Source organism: Rhinoderma darwinii, chromosome 2, assembly GCF_050947455.1.
Source record: "Rhinoderma darwinii isolate aRhiDar2 chromosome 2, aRhiDar2.hap1, whole genome shotgun sequence".
Taxonomy (NCBI): domain Eukaryota; kingdom Metazoa; phylum Chordata; class Amphibia; order Anura; family Rhinodermatidae; genus Rhinoderma; species Rhinoderma darwinii.
The window spans coordinates 113306735-113327838 of record NC_134688.1 but is presented as its reverse complement, the minus strand read 5'-3'; the positions used below and the strand labels follow the sequence as shown (position 1 = coordinate 113327838).

General features: G+C 41.1%; 1 protein-coding gene across 1 annotated transcript; it reads left to right on the top strand.

Moving 5' to 3' along the window:
* The first annotated feature begins 819 nt into the window (after positions 1 to 819).
* Positions 820 to 19634, top strand: SKIC8 (SKI8 subunit of superkiller complex). The gene is made up of 10 exons (XM_075852158.1): positions 820 to 1093; positions 1853 to 1880; positions 3038 to 3143; positions 3487 to 3659; positions 3774 to 3922; positions 4035 to 4128; positions 9662 to 9755; positions 15542 to 15634; positions 15736 to 15814; positions 19267 to 19634. The coding sequence occupies exons 1-10, from the start codon at positions 1082 to 1084 to the stop codon at positions 19354 to 19356; spliced, it is 918 nt and encodes a 305-aa protein (XP_075708273.1). The 5' UTR covers positions 820 to 1081; the 3' UTR covers positions 19357 to 19634.
* The last annotated feature ends 1470 nt before the right edge of the window (positions 19635 to 21104 follow it).

Sequence of the window (21104 nt, the reverse complement as noted above, 5' to 3'; positions counted from 1 at the left end):
TCGCGCCGTTTTTCGCCTGCGGCCATTGAGCGCCGCGGGCATAAAACAGCGAGAAATACGCTTTCTCCTGCCTCCCATTGAAGTCAATGGGAGGTCAGAGGCGGAAGCGCCCGAAGATAGGGCAATCAATGGGAGGCGTTCTCGGGCCGTTTTTGCCGAGTTTTGCGACGCGGTTTCCGCGTAAATAAACTCGGCAAAATACCCCGTGTGAACATAGCCTAATAGAGCACAGCATGACCCCCACCCGTCACATCTGTAGAGCACAGCATGACCCCCATCTCAAAGTCACATCTGTAGAGAATAGCATCACCCAAGTCACTTCTGTCAAGCATAACATTTCACCATACCATAAAGCCACTTCCCTAGGGAATAGTATCACCCCCACCTCATAAAGTCACGTCTCGTCTAGTGCATAGAATCTCCCCATAGTCACTTCACTAGAGCATCTTCCCCTTTCCACAAAGTCACCTCTGTAGAGCATCTAATCTACCCCATTTCATAAAGTCACCTCTGTAGAGCATCTAATCTACCCCATTTCATAAAGTCACTTCTGTAGAGCATAGTCCCTAGGAGCAGATTATAATCCAGCCTAGTTCCTAGGAGCAGATTATAATCCAGCCTAGTTCCTAGGAGCAGATTATAATCCAGCATAGTTCCTAGGAGCAGATTATAATCCAGCATTGTCCTTGCAGCACGTCCAGGATTTCCCACAGACGTCTTCTTACTAGCCCTTCAGACTTCTCACTGGCTCTGAGGTGTGTTATAATTACGCCCCACCCTTCCTCGGTCACGTGATCTCATTTTGCGCTCTCTCCGCTCTAGGAGCTACTGTAGCCATAGAATGGAGACATGACAATAAAGCAGTCTTTCCTCTAGCTTTCGCTCACTAACAAGTTCCGTGCTGACGTCATCTAGCAGCGACGTTTATGTTAGCATTGGAACTTGTAAACTGCTAATAGCAACGAGAAAAATAGTATAGGTAGAAAGTACCGTGATAAGTGGGAAGCGGCAGCAGGATAAAGCGTGTGTGATAACCGGCCTCCATCTTGTGGTTTCAGGTCATTCATTCTGACGCCTGGATATGAGCACGCAGGTAACGCTTCTGCATATATCCCCCTGTAATAGTTTCCATGTCACATGTTCTAGCCTAGTGGTCTGGAACCTGTGGCTCCCCAGCTGTTGTGACACTACAACTCCTAGCATGCCATGACAGTCGCAGCTAGTAGCAGGAGGATGCCGTGTCTAGCTTTAAAGGGCTTGTCCTAAAATAGACATTCATCCTTATCCACCGGATAGATGATAAATATCTGATCTCTGGGGCCCCCACCAATCACTAAAACAGGGCCCTGAGCCTCCCATCCCCCACAGAAAACCTCGAAAGGAGCGGTGGTTGAGCGTGCACGCTGCCGCTTCATTCAATATCTATGAGAATGATGAGCGATGTAATTGGTTGTTTACGTCATTCCCATAGAGTTTGAATGGAGTGGCAGCGTGCGTTCTCGACCGCCGCTCCACTCAATGTCCTCCTCGCGGCAGGTTCCGGATAGGTGATCATTTATAATTCTGAGAAAGCCCTTTAAGGGTGGGATTTCCCGTTTATGATGATTTGTCACCACTTTAGTAAAATCACAGCAAAAATGTGTGGTTTTGCCGCGATTCAAGCCAAAAAGCTAATTTTGTCGACGTGAAATCCCAGCCTTAAAACAAATGACCACTTCTGAATACCAGGTCCAAATCCGCTACTTCCCTTCGCACACGGAATTTATTTTGCTTAGACTAGTAGTTCCACATCAGCTGCAGTACATTTTGTCTTTGCTTTCTAATTTTGGTGTTCCCTTTTATCTTTTTACAGTATAGTATCCTCTACAAGCAAGAGCAAGGTAAGCTCCCTGCGGAGGAATGATCCCGACATTGGGCCTCAGTTATCAGAACTCGTCATGTTGTCCATGGAAACCAGTCCATACATTTTTACTGTCTGGAAAACCCCTTTAAAGCGCTGGGGATATGTTTTTTTTAAATTATTATTATTATTCTATAATTCAGGTTTTATTTGTGTATGTCAGAAGTGTCAACATTTCCTGGTAACAAAAGGGGTTAACAAGCATCAGTCACAGAGGAACAGCTCATCTAAGGGGCTGTTCACATTTGCGTTGTGGTGTCCCGTTGTTCTGCTCTGTCAAGGGAGCAGTAAAGGGAATACCGGAAGCAACTGCTCTGTTGCACAACGGATACCGCCGGCGGCCGATGGAGCCCGTTGACTTCTATGGGTTCCGTCGGCTTTCTGTCCCAAGTGTCTGTGATTTTACCGGAAACTATAGCACAGCCCCTAAATTATACCTCGGTTTGTGAGAGACGCTCCTGCACGCTGGGCGGTTCAGTTGCCATGAAAACCATATAATGCCCAGTGAGTATCGTGCATGGGTCCTATTAAATGAAATAATAATATTGTGCAGTAAATGTACCGCACAGCATGCTGGAACATCTCTCCACGCACAATGTCCGGTCGGGTGGGAGATCACAAATGGAGCTACACTTCATATTGATTTTTTTTTATTTTTTTTTTTGTGATCTCTGATCTCACAATGGTCAAAGTTGAAGGTTCTTAGGGTCTATTCACACGGTGTTTGGTTTTTTTGCCCAACATCCGAAAAGATTTTTACAGCGATTTTTAGCAGTTTCTGTGCCAACTGCGAATGGTGGTAAAAACACATGCGTTTTTGCAGTTAGTTGTTTGGCTGCACGGCAAAAAATGCCCACCGCTGCCGCAGACATAAACATTGTATACATCTTGCCCAGAGAGTTCTTTAAAAAGTGACTTTGTTACGATCTACTAGACGCATATTGCAAATTTCATCATCAAAAGATGGAACATCTGGGAGGTTGGTCTCTGCAACCATCTAACGCCCTGAAGCTCTCTTGTCTATGATAACCAAATACACTAATAGAGATATTGCCCCGATGAGACAGCCCCTTGCAATCATAGGCTTTTTCTGTAACTTGTCTGGTCAGATTTGTAAGTGTTTTTGTTTTTTTCCAGCCCATAATGATGCCATATGGTCTGTAGCATGGGGGAATAATAAAACCGATGGCGCAGAAACTGTAATTAGTGGCTCCCTAGATGATTTGGTGAAAGTTTGGAAATGGTAAGTTGATCAAATCTGTATTTTATCTCAAATCTTTGTTATTGATTTTTGGCCTACAAATGTACAGTAGTTTTTTTGTGTGTTTTTTAAGTTTTTATTCTAATTTCTGCCTATTATAACTTAAAAGATATTGTTTCCATTTTGATTCCATACAAAAGCCCCATCTGTCCCACAAAAAAAACCATTTGGGTAAAATATGGAATAGTAATTTTCCATTAAAAAAAAATCTTCAAAATGGTTCTTAAAAAGGTGATTTTTTTTTTGTTTCCGGATATTTTGGCATTGATAACTTTGGTCACAAAAAACGTTCAGGTGAAGTTACGTGATAATTTGTTTTTTGCAGGTCTGACGAGCACCTAGATCTGCAATGGACACTTGAAGGCCACCAGCTGGGGGTGGTATCTGTGGATGTGAGTCCCAATGGTAACATTGCAGCCTCTAGTTCTTTAGATGCCCACATCCGACTGTGGGACCTTGAGTCTGGCAAGCAGATCCGCTCCATTGATGCTGGACCGGGTATGGACACTTAATGCTATTTTATTATTTTATTATATACATGTTTAGTCTGTATAAGAATATGTAGATTACATTCCATGCACAGATGTATATTTAACCACTATATACCCCCAGTGGATGCTTGGTCTGTTGCCTTTTCACCGGACTCGCAGCATTTGGCTACTGGTAGTCATGTAGGAAAAGTGAACATCTTTGGTGTAGAGACTGGAAAGAAAGAATATTCTCTGGACACCAGAGGGAAATTTATCCTAAGTATTGCTTATGTAAGTTTTTGTTGTTTTTTTTCCTCTGAGATTGAACTTTGGCAGTCTGATACGTGCTGTTTGACTTTCTTTTGACACTCCGCTCCCCCCCCCCCTGCTTTTTGAACTACAGAGCCCAGATGGGAAATATTTGGCTAGTGGTGCCATAGATGGGATTATTAATATCTTTGATATTGCCACAGGAAAGCTTCTCCACACATTGGAAGGTAAGAGGCTCTGTTACCAATCTAAATTTTGTCTTGATGTAAGTTCAATTGCCTCCTGGCATTGCTGCATATTGATCCCATTGCTTTTCTTATCCACATTTCCGGGTGCTAGTTTTATTGCTGTAGATTTTGCAAAAACTGAAGCGTAGTACCAGGTGGTAACTTTAGTCAACCATGGGATGCCCAACTGGCAGCCTCAAGGACCTGCATGTATGTGGTGTGTGATCTGCCCTCTAGCAGAAGGCAGCTGGATAGGGTGCAGCTACCTTCTTCAAACTAATGGATGGTCTGGAGTACTCCTCTACAGCCCGATCCTGCTAAAGCAAAAAGGAGCTGAAACAATCAATCCCCTGTCGCCAACATCGGTAAAATCTGTGCTCAATATGAGTGCTGTGTTCCTGAACTGCTTCTGCATTTGGAATACTGTGATGTCATAAGGACATTACAAGCTGCCCACTGTCACTTGGAATGAATTACTAGATTGAGATGTGCGGTCTTCCCAGCATGCCTTTCTCTATACCCTGTTTGTGATCTATTGGCCAGGGACAGCACCATTACCCTTGGTACCCCCAGACTGGGTGTGGGGAAAATTGAATAAATAATAGTAATAAAAAAAAAAAGCCAAAAAATAAACCTACTTATATTTTTATCAACCATTCTGTTTGACAGATTTCTTTAGTATACTCATCACATTTTCACACAATAGAGACTAACAACTGAATGGTCACATTTTCGGCCAATTCTAATGGCCCCATGGTTGTGTATTTTGCATATGGATTTTGTATTGGATAAAAATAACACTGAAATAGTTGTTACAAATTAAAGTTATTTAAATATATTTATTGCTTTACCTTTTCATGACCGGGGGTGTTTTGGGCCTTCATGCCCAGAACAAATTTTCACCTTTTGGGTGCCATGTCGCATTTGCAAAGCCCCTTTTGGGAAACTACACCCATGAAGGAATTTATCGAGGGGTATAGTGAACATTTTGACCCCACTGTTTTTTTGCTGAATTTATTGGAATGAGGCAGTGGAAATTAAAATCTAAGATTTATTTGAATGAAATTTTCGTTTTAGCTCCGATTTTTCAGTTTTCACAAAACATAAAGGAGAAAAAAAGCATCCCAACGTTTGTAATGTGAACTCTTCTGAGCACGGAAATACCCTATATGTGGTGACAAACTGCTGTTTGGACCCACGGCAAGGAAGGAGCACCATTTGGCTTTGGGAGCTCAAATTTTGCTGGAATGGTTTGCGGCACAATGTCAAACACTCCAAAAGTGACCCTATCTGGCAAGCTACACCCCTGAAAGAATTAATCGAGGGGTATAGTGAGCATTTTTACCACACAGGTTTTTTTGCTGAATTTAGTGGAATTATGCTGTGAAATTGAAAATTAAATTTTTTTTTTCTGACAAAACGTGGACATTTTCAATTTTCACAGGGAATAAAGACGAAGAAGCACCCAAACATTTGAAAAGCAATTTCTCTCGATTACGGCAATACCCCACATGTGGTCATAAACTGCTGTTTGGACACACGGCAGAGCTCAGAAAGGCGCACTACTTGGCAGGCAGATTTTGCTGGCTTGGTTTTCGGGCGCCATGTTGCCTTTGTAAAAGCGTGAGGTACCAGAGTACAGTGGAAGCCCCCAAGAAGTGACCCCATTTTAGAAACTACACCCCTCAAGGCAGTTCTCATTTGCCTGGACATATGACAGGGCTCAGAAGTGAAGAGCACCATGCACATTTGATGTCTATTTTGGTGATTTTCACAGCATTGACCCACGATTGCAGGGCTCTGAGGTCAAATGGTAAACACCACAAAGTAGTGACCCCTATTTTGGAAAATACACCCCGTAGGGCATATTAAGGGGTGTAGTGAGCATTTTGACCCCACAGGTGTTTGTTTATTCATTACAAAAAAATAATGCGCAGCGGATGGTACAAAGTGAAGTTGCAATTTTCTGCTGATATGCCGTTTTAGTGCACAATATGTTGTGTCCAGTTTGTGCTACCGAAGACAAATAACATTTTATGAGGTAATCGGGTTCTCCCAGATATGGCAATGCCATATATGTGAACGTAAGCTTATGTTTTGGCACGCTGTAGAGTTCAGAATGGAGGGAGCGCAATTTGGCTTTTGGAGCGCAGATTTAGCTTAGCATTTGTTCTGTTCGGGTTTTACTGGTATTTCTGTTTATAGTGTGGGGGCATATGTAAGCTGGGCAGAGTACATCAGGGCATAATAAGAGGGTATAATAATAATTCATAGCTATGTGGCCGGTGTCGCACTTATAAATGGCGCCCGATCTTATCCCTCGTTTGGAACACTGCACATTTTGCATCGCCATATTCTGTGAGCCAGAACTTCTTTATTTTTTTTCTCCACCGTAGCTGTGTGAGGGCTTATTTGTTGCGGGACAATCTGTAGTTTTTGTTGGTATCATTTTAAGGTACACACAATTTTTTGATCACTTTATATTCAATTTTTTGGCAAACCAGGTGACCAAAAAACAGCAATTCTGACAATGTTTTTTTATTCTTCTTTTTTTTTTTTTTTTGTGTTCACCATGGGCTTTAAGTTACATTTTCATTTATTCTGTGGGTCCATACGATTTCAGTGATACCATATGTATATCGTTTTATTAGGTTTTGCTCGATAAAATTACTTATATGAAATAAGATATTTTTTGTGTCACTATATTCTGAGAGCCATAGCTTTTTTTTATTTTTCTGTCAAAAAAGCTGTGTAAGGGCTTATTTTTTGCGGGACCGGTTGTAGTTTTTATTGGTACTGTTTTAGGGCACATGCGACTTTTTGATCACCTTTTTATTCCATGTTTTGGGAGGGGTGATAAAAAAAATGGTGATTCTGGCATTGTTTTTTTTGCGGTGCTCACCGTGCGGGAAAAATAACATTATAGTTTGGGTCGTTACGAACGCAGTGATACCAAATATGTGTACTATTTTTTAACGTTTTAATTTTTTTTCCTTTTAATAAAAGACTTCTTGTAGGAAAAAAAGACAATGTTTGTTTTTATTAACTTTTTTTTTTTTTTTGTCCAACTAGGGGACTTGAAGGCCTGCACTTCTGATCTTTACTCTAATGCATTGCACTACCCACGTAGTGCAATGCATTAGAGCTGTCAGTCATTCACTGGCAGCAAGCCTATTAGGTCCCGTCTCTGGGTGGGGCCTAATAGGCTATCGTACGTGGCAGACTAGGAGGCCATTGTTAGGCCTCCGGTTACCATAGTAACAATCGGGATCCTCACGATCACATTGTGTCGATGCCGATCGCTCCAAACCACTAAAAATGAAAAATAGTCTGGTCATGAAAGGGTTAAATACTCAAAATATATTTTTTAAAGCATCAGAATAGTGTGGAAGAGAAAATGGAGTATAGGGCAAGATGGTGGAGTTAGTTAATTTCTTTCACAAGTTCCACTCTGAAAATCCTCACCAACATTTCCTTTTGCTCAAAATCCCATTGTAGACACTCCCTATCTTCTCCTTAATATTCGCTGGACTTCTAGCACCCACTGCCTTGGGTAAAAAATAGACCGTTTAAAAGAATGGTGAGATCGCACTGGATTATCATGTGACACATCATCACTTAGGCAACTTGCTTTGTGTGTAATTGTAACACCTGTATGAAAGTTATTTATACGCTGCGCGCACTTCTAGTATTCTCTCCCTGAGGAAGCTGCACCTGCGAGCAGCGATACATGAGGGATTTGTCCGTTTCTGCAGGACCATGAGTTGTATTATTTCTCTTGAACCATTAGACTCACATTTTTTCGTTGTTTTTTCTGGATTTTTTTTGTTCTTGCTCTTTACTATGGATGCCACACTATTCTTGATAGCTATATATAAACATAAAAAACACAAAGCGCAAATAGTGCATCAAACGATACAAAGGTGAAGGTGTTCAAGGCTGGTCAAATCTGCGGGGAGCACAACGAGTTGTCGGTCTTGGAGATTTGCATCCTAGGCTCCGGTCTGGATCAGGAATTTGTCCAGAATCAGCATGGAGAAGAGAGAGGGAGAAAATCTGGATGATAGCCTTGGCGCATCCAACTTTGAGAAATTCTGATATCCATAGAAACAGATGAAAATGCTTGGTAATAGTTTAGATAATTTCAGTATTTGTACATAAAAACAACGCGTTTCGAGGCCGAACTAGCCCCACGCCAACGATCGACTGATTGTTTTTCACCATTATAGTCTGCTATTTAAACTGCTTGTATTTCTAGTTGCTCTTACCTTTGTACTTTACCTGAGGAAGAGGCAAATGCGGCCTCGAAACGCGTTGTTTTTATGTACAAATACTCAATAAGTTATCTTAACTATTACATAGCCTTTTCATCTGTTTCTATGAATATCAGAATTTCTCAAAGTTGGTTGCGCCAGGGCAATCATCTGGATTTTCTCCCTCCTTTTTTTTTTTTTTTTTTTTTTTCTCCACACTATTCTTAAAGCTCTCTGCACCTTTTTTTCATTAGGAGTCATAATAGAAGTTACATTGTTGTTCTTGTTTTGCCCCTACTTTTTTGTCACAATGCTGTCATGTTTCTTATAGTATGGGTTGTTAAGGGATGATTAATTTGTACTAATTATTTGTTTATTTCTGGTGTCCGTTGTCTTATCTGGTACATGTACTGCAGTGAAGACTGTTGGTTTTTACGGTGTTTACTATTGGTTTTTGAATTTTTTTAACTTTTTTATTCATAGCTTGATTTTGTTCTAATAAAGGTTTTTTTCAATAGATTATTAGGTGTTCATGCACATTTTATGTGTTCTCTTTTTCTTGCTCTAGGCAGCAGAAGACTTGGCTCTATAATTTTGCCAGTTTTTCCCCAGTGCTCTGTGTTGTTCTAGTCCCTGTGTGATGTCATAATGTGATGCAGAGAGCACTTTCCCATATACTCGGGGAAATTTGTACCGCTTTTTGCTATGAATATGTGCGGAAGATATTTTAGTTTTTTTATAGCATTATTTTCTGGGGTTGTAACAACGTCCGATGTTGAATAAAGTGTTGTAGTAATGTAGTATAGGCAAACCGAATATACGATCTCTTTCTGTTGCTGGCCATTTTCCTTTAAATAATGCATAATAAATTATAACCTATTCTGTTTTGGTACTAAACGTAAAGCCTATGGCCTCATTCACACATTGCAGAATTGTTCAGTATTTTACATCCGTGTTTGTAAGCCAAAACCAAGACTGGATCTTGAACACAGGAAATATAATGGAAATATTTAAACGCCTTTTTATCTTCTTTGCATCCACTCATGATTTTGGCTTCAAAATAATAACCAAATCTGCATTGTGTGAATGAGGCTTACCTCTCTTCTGTCACTCCAAACATTGATGTTTGACCTTGATCCCTGGTCTCAAGGAGTTTTTCACTATTGTAACATTGTTTTTTTCTTATTAATAAATCTTTGTTATTTTGAGTTTTCTCTTTCTGAATGTACAGTGGATGAGATTATCTTAATGTGTTTTTTTGTTGTTTTTTTTCTCACCAGGACACGCTATGCCTATCAGATCATTAACTTTCTCCCCGGATTCTCAGTTGCTTATAACCGGCTCTGATGACGGATATATCAAAATCTATGATGTGTGAGTTGTTGCCTTTTACAGCTGGAAGAAATGTTTTCTGTTTTTTTTTGCAAATACTTTTGTTTGTAGCATATTGTTGTCCACGAGGGTGCAGTTTGTTACTATCTCAGCTTTGCCTCTTCTTTATAAATAGGTTTCTATTAGTTTGGTCCTGAAAATTCTCTGCCATCTGTGGTCTGTATGAATGCTGCCATTTGAAATAATGTGGAGGTGCCTTAAGGCCAGGATCACACACACCGTTTTGATGCAGTGTTTTGAGCTAAACACAGAACTGGACACAAAAAAAAAAAGAAGTGATAATTAGTCTTTTATTTATACCTTTTCCTTCCTTTTGGATCCACTTCTGGCTTTGGCTCAAAAAACTGCATTTGTGATCCTGGTTTAACCGGTTAAGGACTAGGCTGTTTTACAGCTAAATGACCAGAGCAAATTTCACAATTTTGCTATGCGCTTCTTTACATGACTATAACTCAGCAGGTGAATAAAGTTCATCTTTGAATTTTACACTCTTTTTAAAGGACAGATAGGGCTTTGTTTTAGTGGCATTTGTCAGTATATATCATTTTTTTTTTTTCACTAAAGTGGGCAAAATTGGAAAAAAATGCAAGAATTTAACAATTGCGTCGGTTTATGCTAGCATTTTTCACACACGGTATGAACCACGGCCAAAATTAATCTCCTTTCACATTCTTCCACTTCTCCCGTGCATGGGGATACCAAATATGTGTGCCTTATTCACTGTGCGGGCATGTGCCAGGGCTTGGCATAAAAGGAGGCTTTTTGGCCTTTTCGGTCCAGGAATTTTGCATTTGATTTTAGAGCCGCATACTGTTTTCTGGGGGGCCTAATGCTGCTGAAACATTAGAAACACCCCATAAATGACTTCATTCACACAAGTAGACCCCACAAGGTTTCCTTCAAGGGGTTTATCATATTTTTAGCAAGTCCAGTTTTCTTCTGAAAGTTTCTTGAATAAGATGGAACAAAATAAAATCAGCACTTTTTTAGCAAATGCGTCAGTTTAGGCTAGTATTTTTCACACACGGTATAGACCACGGACAAAATTCATCTCCTTTCACGTTCTTCCACTTCTCCCGTGCATGGGGATACCAAATATGTGTGCCTTATTCACTGTGCGGGCATGTGCCAGGGCTTGGCATAAAAGGAGGCTTTTTGGCCTTTTCGGTCCAGGAATTTTGCATTTGATTTTAGAGCCGCATACTGTTTTCTGGGGGGCCTAATGCTGCTGAAACATTAGAAACACCCTATAAATGACTTCATTCACACAAGTAGACCCCACAAAGTTTCCTTCAAGGGGTTTATCATATTTTTAGCAAGTCCAGTTTTCTTCTGAAAGTTTCTTGAATAAGATGGAACAAAATAAAATCAGCACTTTTTTAGCAAATGCGTCAGTTTAGGCTAGTATTTTTCACACACGGTATAGACCACGGACAAAATTCATCTCCTTTCACGTTCTTCCACTTCTCCCGTGCATGGGGATACCAAATATGTGTGCCTTATTCGCTGTGCGGGCATGTGCCAGGGCTTGGCATAAAAGGAGGCTTTTTGGTCCAGGAATTCTGCATTTGATTTTAGAGCCGCATACTGTTTTCTGGGGGGCCTAATGCTGCTGAAACATTAGAAACACCCCATAAATGACTTCATTCACACAAGTAGACCCCACAAGGTTTCCTTCAAGGGGTTTATCATATTTTTAGACAGTCCAGTTTTCTTCTGAAAGTTTCTTGAATAAGATGGAACAAAATAAAATTACCTTTTTTTTTTAACAAATGCGTCAGTTTATGCTAGCTTTTTCACACACAAAATGGACCACGGACAAAATTCATCGCATTTCACATTCTTCCACTTCTCCCGTGCATGGGGATACCAAATATGTGTGCTTTATTCACGGGCATGTGCCAGGGCTTGGCATAAAGGGAGGCTTTTTGGCCTTTTCGGTCCAGGAATTCTGCACTTGATTTTATAGCAGCATACTGTTTTCTGGGGGCCGTAATGCTGCTGAAACATTAGAAACACCCCATAAATGACTTCATTCACACAAGTAGACCCCACAAGGTTTCCTTCAAGGGGTTTATCATATTTTTAGACAGTCCAGTTTTCTTCTGAAAGTTTCTTGAATAAGATGGATCAAAATAAAATTAGCAATTTTTTAGCAAATGCGTCAGTTTATACCAGCATTTTTCACACACGGCATAGACCACGGTCAAAATTAATCTCCGTTCACATTCTGCCACTTCTCCCGTGCACGGGGATACCAAATATGTGGCCTTATTTATCACATAGAGATGTAGGAGGGCGGACGATAGAAGAAGATTATTTCACAAATCGCTTTTTTTCAAAGCTGGTTTTACAAAACTCAACAGAGTTTCTATAACACTTCCAAAATATCTGCTCTTGAAGCAGAAATCCCAAAATATTAATCTAGGGGTATAATGGGAATTTATTTTTTGGGGTTTTCTAAAATAAGAAATTTCAGGTTAATGCAAATGGAGCTATTCAGCAGATGAACTTTAGAAAACATCAAACATGACATCCACCCCCCACCCATTCCCTCCCTCACCCTTGGAGTAAAATCAGGGGAAAAATAAAAACGTAATGTAGGGCAAATATATTTTCAACAAATTAACTAAAATCTAATAATTCAGAACAGTGTGGTATTTTTTAAAACATGGCTCAATGCACAGGCCTGGTTGTGAGGGACATGAGGGACAGAAATATCGGGAATCTTTGCGGTGCCCGTCTTTTCTGCAGACGCGGCACTTTTTCTGGGGGTTGCTTCTGGTTGCTGTTGGGGGAATCCGACTGATGAAGTGTCTTTCAGTCAGTCGCGTGACATCCTCAGACTGGGGGCATTCTCGGGTGTCCTGAACATCAAATATGAGGCCTTCAATAATTTTTTCCTGGAAATCCAGGTATGTGTCTCTGCCTCTGTTTTTTTTATAGAGCACAAATGAGTTGTGGATGGCCACCTGTAACAAATAAATGGCCACTTTTTTGTACCAGGTTTTAGTTTTGCGTTTTACTAAATAGGGCTGTAAAACCTGGTCGCTTAAATCCACCCCCCCCATGTACTTGTTATATTCGGACACGCTCACTGGTTTGTGCTTGTCCGATGTTGCCCCTCTTTCCCTCACTGCCACTGTTCCTGCGGTATGAATCGTGCTTAGTACATACACATCTTTGCGATCCCTGAACTTGACCGCCAGCAATTCTTCAGATGCATAAGCACAGGAGTCCCCCTTTACCATGCGCTTCCCCACTAATTGCTGTGGAAAACCAATTCTGTTTTTGCGCATGGTACCACATGCCCCAGTCCTTGCAGCATGCAAATGCCTAAACAGGGGCACACTGGAATAAAAATTATCACAGTACAGGTGGTACCCCTTGTGAAGCAGAGGCTGCATTATCTCCCACACGATCTTACTGCTGGTGGAAAGATCAGGGGGGCATCCAGGAACATTTATTGTGCGGTCCCGCCCTTCATAAATTCTGAAGGCGGTGGTATATCCTGACCCGCTTTCACACAATTTGTAGAGCTTAACACCATATCTTGCCCTTTTTGAAGGTAGATATTGGCGAAAGCTAAGTCTGCCATGAAAGTTGAGGAGGGATTCGTCCACACTTACATTCTGCTCAGGGGTGTAGAGTTGCAGAAATAAATTATTCAGGGAATTTATTAGCGGTCTTATTTTGAACAACCGATCCCGGTTTGCATCGGTACTTGGGGGGGCCTGTGCGTTGTCATTGAAGTGGAGGAACCTCATTATTGTCTCATAACGAGACCTGCGCATTACTGCAGAATATACTGGGGTGGCTTGGGCGGGTCTTGTTGACCAGTAAGACCTAATGGAGGGCTTTTTGACAATACCCATATTTAGGGTGAGCCCCAAAAAATTTTTTAATTCCTGCAAATTGGTGGGCGTCCAATCTCTGGCATGGGTGGATGAAGGTTTCTGCCTTATATATTGCGTGGCATATAAATTTGTTTCGTGGACAATCTGATTTAGGATGTCGTCCGTTATAAATAAATGGAAGTAATCCATTTGGACAAAATTTGTATTGTCCACGGTTATGCCAGGAGTGGCCGTAAATCCGTGGATTCTAGGCCCAAAAGATGGGGCAGGTGCCCATACAAGAGCCTGGACTGGAGGGACCAGGCTGTCCCGTGCTACAGCGCTACTTGGCCCTGCGCTTTCATGTTCTGCAGTTTCGACTGCATCAGGGACAACGTCCCCTGAAGATGAACCTGAAGTGACGCTGTCATCGTCACTACCTAAAACAGGTTCCATCTCGGACGCCATCTCTGATGCGGTCTCCGACTCAGACCACAGCATGGCGTATGCCTCCTCGGCGCTAAACAACTTCCTCGCCATAACGTAACTAACACTAACTAAACAAATTTTTTTATTTTTTATTTTTTTTATAAAACACACAAACTAACTGCTATATATATCTACACTACCGCTAACAAAAAAATAAACCGCTATTGCTATATATATTATATATATGTGGATATATATATAATTATATACTCCCTACCTGCCTATTCTAATAGAATAAAAGAAAGAAAGGTAGATAGATAGAAAAAAAGATAGATGGATAGATAGATTGTATAGATAGATAGAAATCTATCTATACAGAGAATGTTTTAGTGTAACTGTATTTTTTTTCACTGTATTCTTCTGGCAGCAATTCTCCCGAGTCTCTTCTTCTCCTCAAACTGAAACAATGTTTGAGGAGAAGAAAAGAGGCAGGAGATTTACTGCCAGAAAAGTCAAAATAAAACAAATGTGGTCGCTGTGATAGGTTTTCACAGCGACCACATGATCAGGGACCATCAGATTGGTCCCTGATACTCTGCCCAGTGCCCAGAGCTGTTGGTAACAGCGAGGGCACAGGGCTGTGTGCACGCGATCGCGTGCACACTGTTTTCTATGCAGAAATGCATGTGATCGCTGTGATTGGTTGTCACAGCGATCACATGTTCAGGGGCCAAAAGATTGACCCCTGACATTCTGCCCAGTGCCCATGGCTGTTAGTAACAGCCAGGGCACAGAGCTGTGTGCACGCGATCGCGCGTGCACAGTCTCTGAAGTGCGGCCGTATATATACTATACGCCGGACTTTAGAGACCCTGACTGCTGGCCGTATATTTACGGCCAGCGGTCGGGAACCTGTTAAAGAATCTATTATGGAATTGCATAAATAACTCTCTCGTTTTTATTTTATTATCAAAGTGTAGCTAAACGTTTGACAAACGTCTGACATGTCATAGTGACTTGTCAGAAGTTTGGATTGGTGGGGGTCCGAGCACTAAGACCCCCACCAATCTCTAGAATGAAGCAGCTGAAGTGCCCGTGTGAGCGCTCAGCCTCTTTGTGTCTGTTCGGCTTTTTCCGGAAAGCCGATGTATCAGAGTACGGGCTCATAGACTTTGTATTGAGTCCGTACACCGATACATTTATTTCTGGAAACAGCCAAACAGACACGAAGCACCTGAGCGCTCACACGAACACTTCTGCTGCTTCATTCTAGAGATTGATGGGGGTCTTAGTGCTCGGACCCCCATCAATCCAAACTTCTGACAGGTCAGAAGTTTGTCAAACGTATTGCTACACTTTAATGCTTCGATAATAACTTACTTTGTGTTTCTGAGAGCTTAATACAGTTTGTTCATGTAATATGACACGCTAGGTTATATACGCTGAATCAATGAGTTGGAATAGGTGGAGTATGTAAGACATAAAGTGTTTTTCTTTTGTCAGACAACATGCCAGTTTGGCAGGAACGCTCAGTGGACACGGCTCCTGGGTGCTGAATGTGGCTTTCTCTCCTGATGACGCTCACTTTGTCTCTAGGTAGGCAGCCGGGGTGGAAAGTTCCACCCGATACAGCACGTCATGTAATTGTCAGGGATCGGTGGTTCTGAAATATTCATACATCTGTCATTTGTCTTTAGCTCATCTGACAAAAGTGTAAAGGTCTGGGATGTTGCCAGCAGGACGTGTGTACATACTTTCTTTGACCACCAAGAACAGGTAACACAAAGAAGGTCTATGTATTGTTTTTATACTTCTTCAAACTGTAGTCATTGACCTACTTTTATGAATCAGTTTACTCCTGATTTTGGAGGAAACTGAACAGGTTAAAAAATTTCTAAAATTGCGCTAAATTTTATCATTTTTAAATTCACTCCAAAAAAGAGGCCGCAAGAAAAGAGCGTGGACAAGATGTAAATGTACTTTCAGACTCTTATCAGAGGCAAATGTTTAAAAAAAAAAAAAAAAGCTCACATTAATGGAGCAAATATATGACTGCTCATAGCAGGCGGAAAAAGAAATTCAAACAGTCAGAAAGTTCCAAATGCACCAGATTTCTGCACCTTTTAATAAATTAGAACACCGAGAAATGAAAGAGACCCCAGGTAGTTGGCAGGCACACTAATGAATTGCAGGAGAAGAAAGTGTCGCCCTCAGGCGACAAGCCTAATTTCCCAACTACCCAACAATATAAATTAAAAGTAAATCTTTATTAGCTACTTATAGCAAGACGACCACACACACAAATTTAAAATTCTCACTACCAGAAGACCGGATGACAATATTTTGCCTGTGGTGCAGGCATAGAGTAGCTACCGATAAGGTACGCATTGACAAGTGTAGTAGGTTAGATTGCTTGACAATAGTCAACTAAATAGATAGCATAGTGAAACCGGTCAGTGGTAGGAATTAAAGGAATTTGAAAGCCCCCCCGACATGTTTCGCTACTGAGTAGCGTCCTCAGGGGTACACGGGGCTAATTAGCGAAACATGTCGGGGGGGCTTTCAAATTCCTTTAATTCCTACCACTGACCGGTTTCACTATGCTATCTATTTAGTTGACTATTGTCAAGCAATCTAACCTACTACACTACATTTGCGGGCGGCTTGTGGGTGTCACTCCGCTGTCGGCCGACCGGAAAATCACGGCCGTGCACATGGCTATGGTCGTGTGCATGAGGCCTTACTGCGGTGGAGTTAGGCATTTCTTGGAATGAGCATGTGACGTGTTCACAGATTATAATTTCTAGTGGTAACTCGGTCCCTTCGAGTTTTATGTATGTGTGCCATTTAAGTGGACGCACTGTATGTGAACGAACCGTGTAGCCATGATTCATGAGGCCTGCTCCTGGGGTCAGAATTACTGCAGGATATATTACGAACTATGAGCAGTTTGTGTTAACCCCTTAACGACCAGGCCTTTATTTGGCCTTAACAGGGTTTTGCAGGGACACAATGTTTAAATATTTAATAAAGTCCCTAATATACAGTCTGTATTAAATCTGAAGACTTTCCTTCCTATTCTCCCTACCTCTGCCCTGCCAGAAGTTCTGATTTTCATCTGTGTCTTGTTTCCCCCTGACACCGGCTCGTGTACGAGAGTTATTATACACACAGCCCTGTGTCGATACCGCACTGACCTACGTAACGAGACAGGGCTGTTCTTTACTAATTATTCCGTCCCCTCTGTGTCTATTGGCCCCCACTAGTTCTCCCTTCCCCTTTAGTTTATCCCGCCCACCTGCTTAATCTGCGCACAGCCTCCTCAATGTCCGCTCCGTTCATTCTTTGCTTCTACTTCAATAGCAGCACGATTTTCTTTGCGTGCGTGCTATTACTAAATTTTCGGGGCGGGCAGCACACGAGCACTGAGGAATAGCAGGCACGCAAAGAAAATCATGCTGCTATTGAAGTAGAAGCAAAGACTGAACGGAGCGGACATAGCAGAGGCTGTGGACCAATAGAATGCCTCAAACCTGGGACATTTGACCCGGGTTTGAGGCATCCTATTGGTCCACAGTCTCCTGAATGCCCACCCCATTGAATTCTTTGCTTACGCCTCAATGCCCGCCCCATTTTCTTCCCATTTAATGAAACTCCTCCGCGCTCGTGGAAGAAAATAGTGTCCCTGGAAAACCCCTTTAATGACCAAGGATTATTTTTTGTTTTTTCACTGTCGCATGCCAAGAGTCATAACTTTTTTTTTATTCCGTTGACATAGCCGTATAAGGGCTTGTATTTTTCAATTGCCAAATTTTTGGATGCATATAATATAATTAATAACTTTTATTAACTATATTTTAGGAGAGCATTGAAAATAAACAACCATTCCATCATTGTTTTTCGTGTTATAAATTGATGCGGTTCACTATGCGGCGTAAAAAACATGTTACCTTTATTCTATGGGTCGGCTCAATTACGGAGATACCAAATATGTATAGGTTTTATATGTTTTCCTACATTTGCACAATAAAAGCCCTTTTTTTTTTTTAAAAAGTACTTTTTTCTGCATCGCCGCATTCCAAGAGCTGTAAAAAAAAATATTTTTCCGTCTAGCTATATGTGGGCTTGTTTTTTGTGGGACTAGGTGTAGTTTTCATTGGTACGATTTGGGGGTTTATGGGACTTATTGATTTTAAGTTTTATTTTTTGTGGGGAAAATGGGAAAAAAAACAGAATTTTGCGTTTAGTTTTTTTTTTGGTCGCAGTTCACCCAACGGTTTAATTAATGTGTTAAGGTCATTGTTAGAGTCGTTATGATCGCGGCGATACCATGTGTTTTGTTTTTTTTTTAGACTTTTACTAAATAAAGCACTTTTTATGGAAAAAAAGTGATTTTTATTTTTGCTGTAATCTTTTCAGAAACTTTATTTACCGGTTTTATTTTTAAGTATTTTTTTTTGTTTTTTTTTTTTTTATTCCACTAGGGGACTTCACTATGTGATCTTCTGATCGCAGATATATTGCTTTGGTATATTTAGTATTGCATTTCAGTGTAAAACTGGCAGGCGATCTATTAGGCCGTGCCTCTGGCATGGCCTAATATGCAGTTGCTGAAGGCCGACCTTGGGAGCCTTTGTTAGACCCTTGGCTGCCATGAAAACCCATTGGCTCCCTGCGATCGCGGGTGCCGATGGAGTGACAGGGAGGGGGCTCCCACTTTCTGTCAAACACCTTAAATGCCATGGTCGCTATTGACAGCGGCATCTAAGAGGTTAAACCGACGGAATCTAAGAGCTCTTCAATTCCGGCAGTTGCGACAGGAGCCTGCTTCTGATCTCGTGGATAGAATGGCAGTACCCACGAGATTAGGGTGACGGATATATCCGTCACATAGCGGGAACTAGCACCTAATCGTGACGGATATGTTGTTAATGGGTAATTTAACTTTATTTGCACAAACCCAGTGAACACTTTAGCTGGCTATACACAAAAATTCAACTTGGCTGAAATGACCATTTTGGCCGACCATTGTTTTAAATTTATACGAGAATATACGGATAATTGACGCGCTTATAGAAGAAAAACTATTGTCCATTGCAACCACTCACTGCTGCATTTATTCTCAGGAAAGCTGAAGTCTGCTGGCTATTGGACCATTTATTCCTGCCAAAATAAGTTAATTCTGGATTCTAGTATTTTACAAAACATAACTCCTATGTTCTTCTTAGGTTTGGGGTGTACAGTACAATCGGAACGGATCGAAAATTGTCTCTGCTGGAGATGACCAGGAAATTCATATTTATGACTGTCCCATTTAACCCATCTGATCTTTTCTTCATGGGGAAGGAACTGGCAGAGGTAAACCATTCCAGCTCGTCTGCTCCTAATCTAAACCGCCATCTGATCAGACCATTCATATCCCGGATCTGTTTGTGTTACTATAAATGAGGAAGCTTATTTGGATGAAATATCATGTCGCTGCATTACATGAATCCTCTTCTACCAAAAATGGCTGTTGGTAATTACTGGCTGTTTTTTATATTGTTATTTTTCCCTTTTTGGCTGTGCAAGTATGATTAAAACATTTTTATTATTATTGTTTGTTTTTTTTTTTTATAGTGTGTATATTTTGAAACCTGCTGACTATTGATCATATTTCTTATTCACGTTTGTAATTGCAAGTGCAACCCCTGGGTGTCTGGCTAAATTCAGAATAAACCCTGTGGTCCTTTTGTATTCCAGACACTGTAGGATACGCGAACACAAATCTGATTGTCATTTAATGGAGGATGTTATTGATACACAGTTATCTTTAGGGTGGACTCACACACCGCATTTTTAGGAAAAAATGCCACGTTTTTAGTGGCTAAATCACCTGCGGCCAGATGTTAGATTGAAGTCAATAGGGAAATATAAAACGACCTACAAACATGGTGTTTATTAAGTGCCATTTTTTTGTATTTTAACTTGTTTGTTTTTTAATCAGTGGCGTTTTTCCAAAATTGCAGCAAGCCTGGCCTTGGTGTTTTTTGCATCATTTAGGCTTCGTTCACATCTGCGCTAGGTCTCCTTTCCAATGTTTCGTCGGAGCTTTCCGTCCGAATGGAGCCCTGACAGACACAAATGGAAATCCATAGGTTTCCGTTTCAATCACCATTGATTTCAATGGTGACGGATCCGGTGCCAATGGTTTGTTTGTCTCCGTTGTGCAGGGGTTCCGTCATTTTGACGCAATGACTAGTGCAGTCGACTACACTATTGATTCAGTCAAAACGACAGAACCCTTGCACAACGGAGACAAACGGAAATCATTGGCACCAGATCCGTCACCATTGAAATCAATGATGGCAAAAACGGAAATTTCTAGTTTCCGTTTGTGTCTGTCAGGGCTCCGTTGCGATGGAACGTCGCCCCAGTGCCAAAACAGCATTTTTGTCCCATAGACCTCCATAGTTTTTTTTTTTTATGGTGTTTTTTTCAGGGAAAAAAAGCATGTGTTGCAAAAGATGATTTGCAATGTGAAAAACTAAACAAAAAAAAACCCTATATACTATTTTCCAAAAACAAGCCTTGAGGTTTTTTTTTGTGATGTGTTTTGGCCAAAAAAGCCACACACAAATTGTGTGAAGGAGGCCGTACAGGGAAAATATATCGCTTATGAAATAGCACAACACGCTGCATTTGTGTTAGGGTATGTTCACACGCTTACTAAAAAAAAGTCTGAAAATACAGAGCTGTTTTCAAGGGAAAAAAGCTCCTGATTTTCAGCCGTTTTTTAATCAAACTTGCGTTTTTCTCAGCCGTTTTTGGAGCTGTTTTCTATAGTCAATGAAAACCGGCTCCATAAACGGTTCAAGAAGTGACATGCACTTCTTTTTCGCAGGCGTTTTTTAACGCGGCCGTTTTTCAAAAAAACGCCATGTCGGAACAGAATGTCGCTTTTCCCACTGAAATCAATGGGCAGATGTTTGGAGGCATTCTGCTTCCGATTTTTTTTTTTGGGCTGTTTACGGCCCGAAAATAAGCCGTGTGAACATACCTTAATAGTGAAGCCAATGCAGATGTA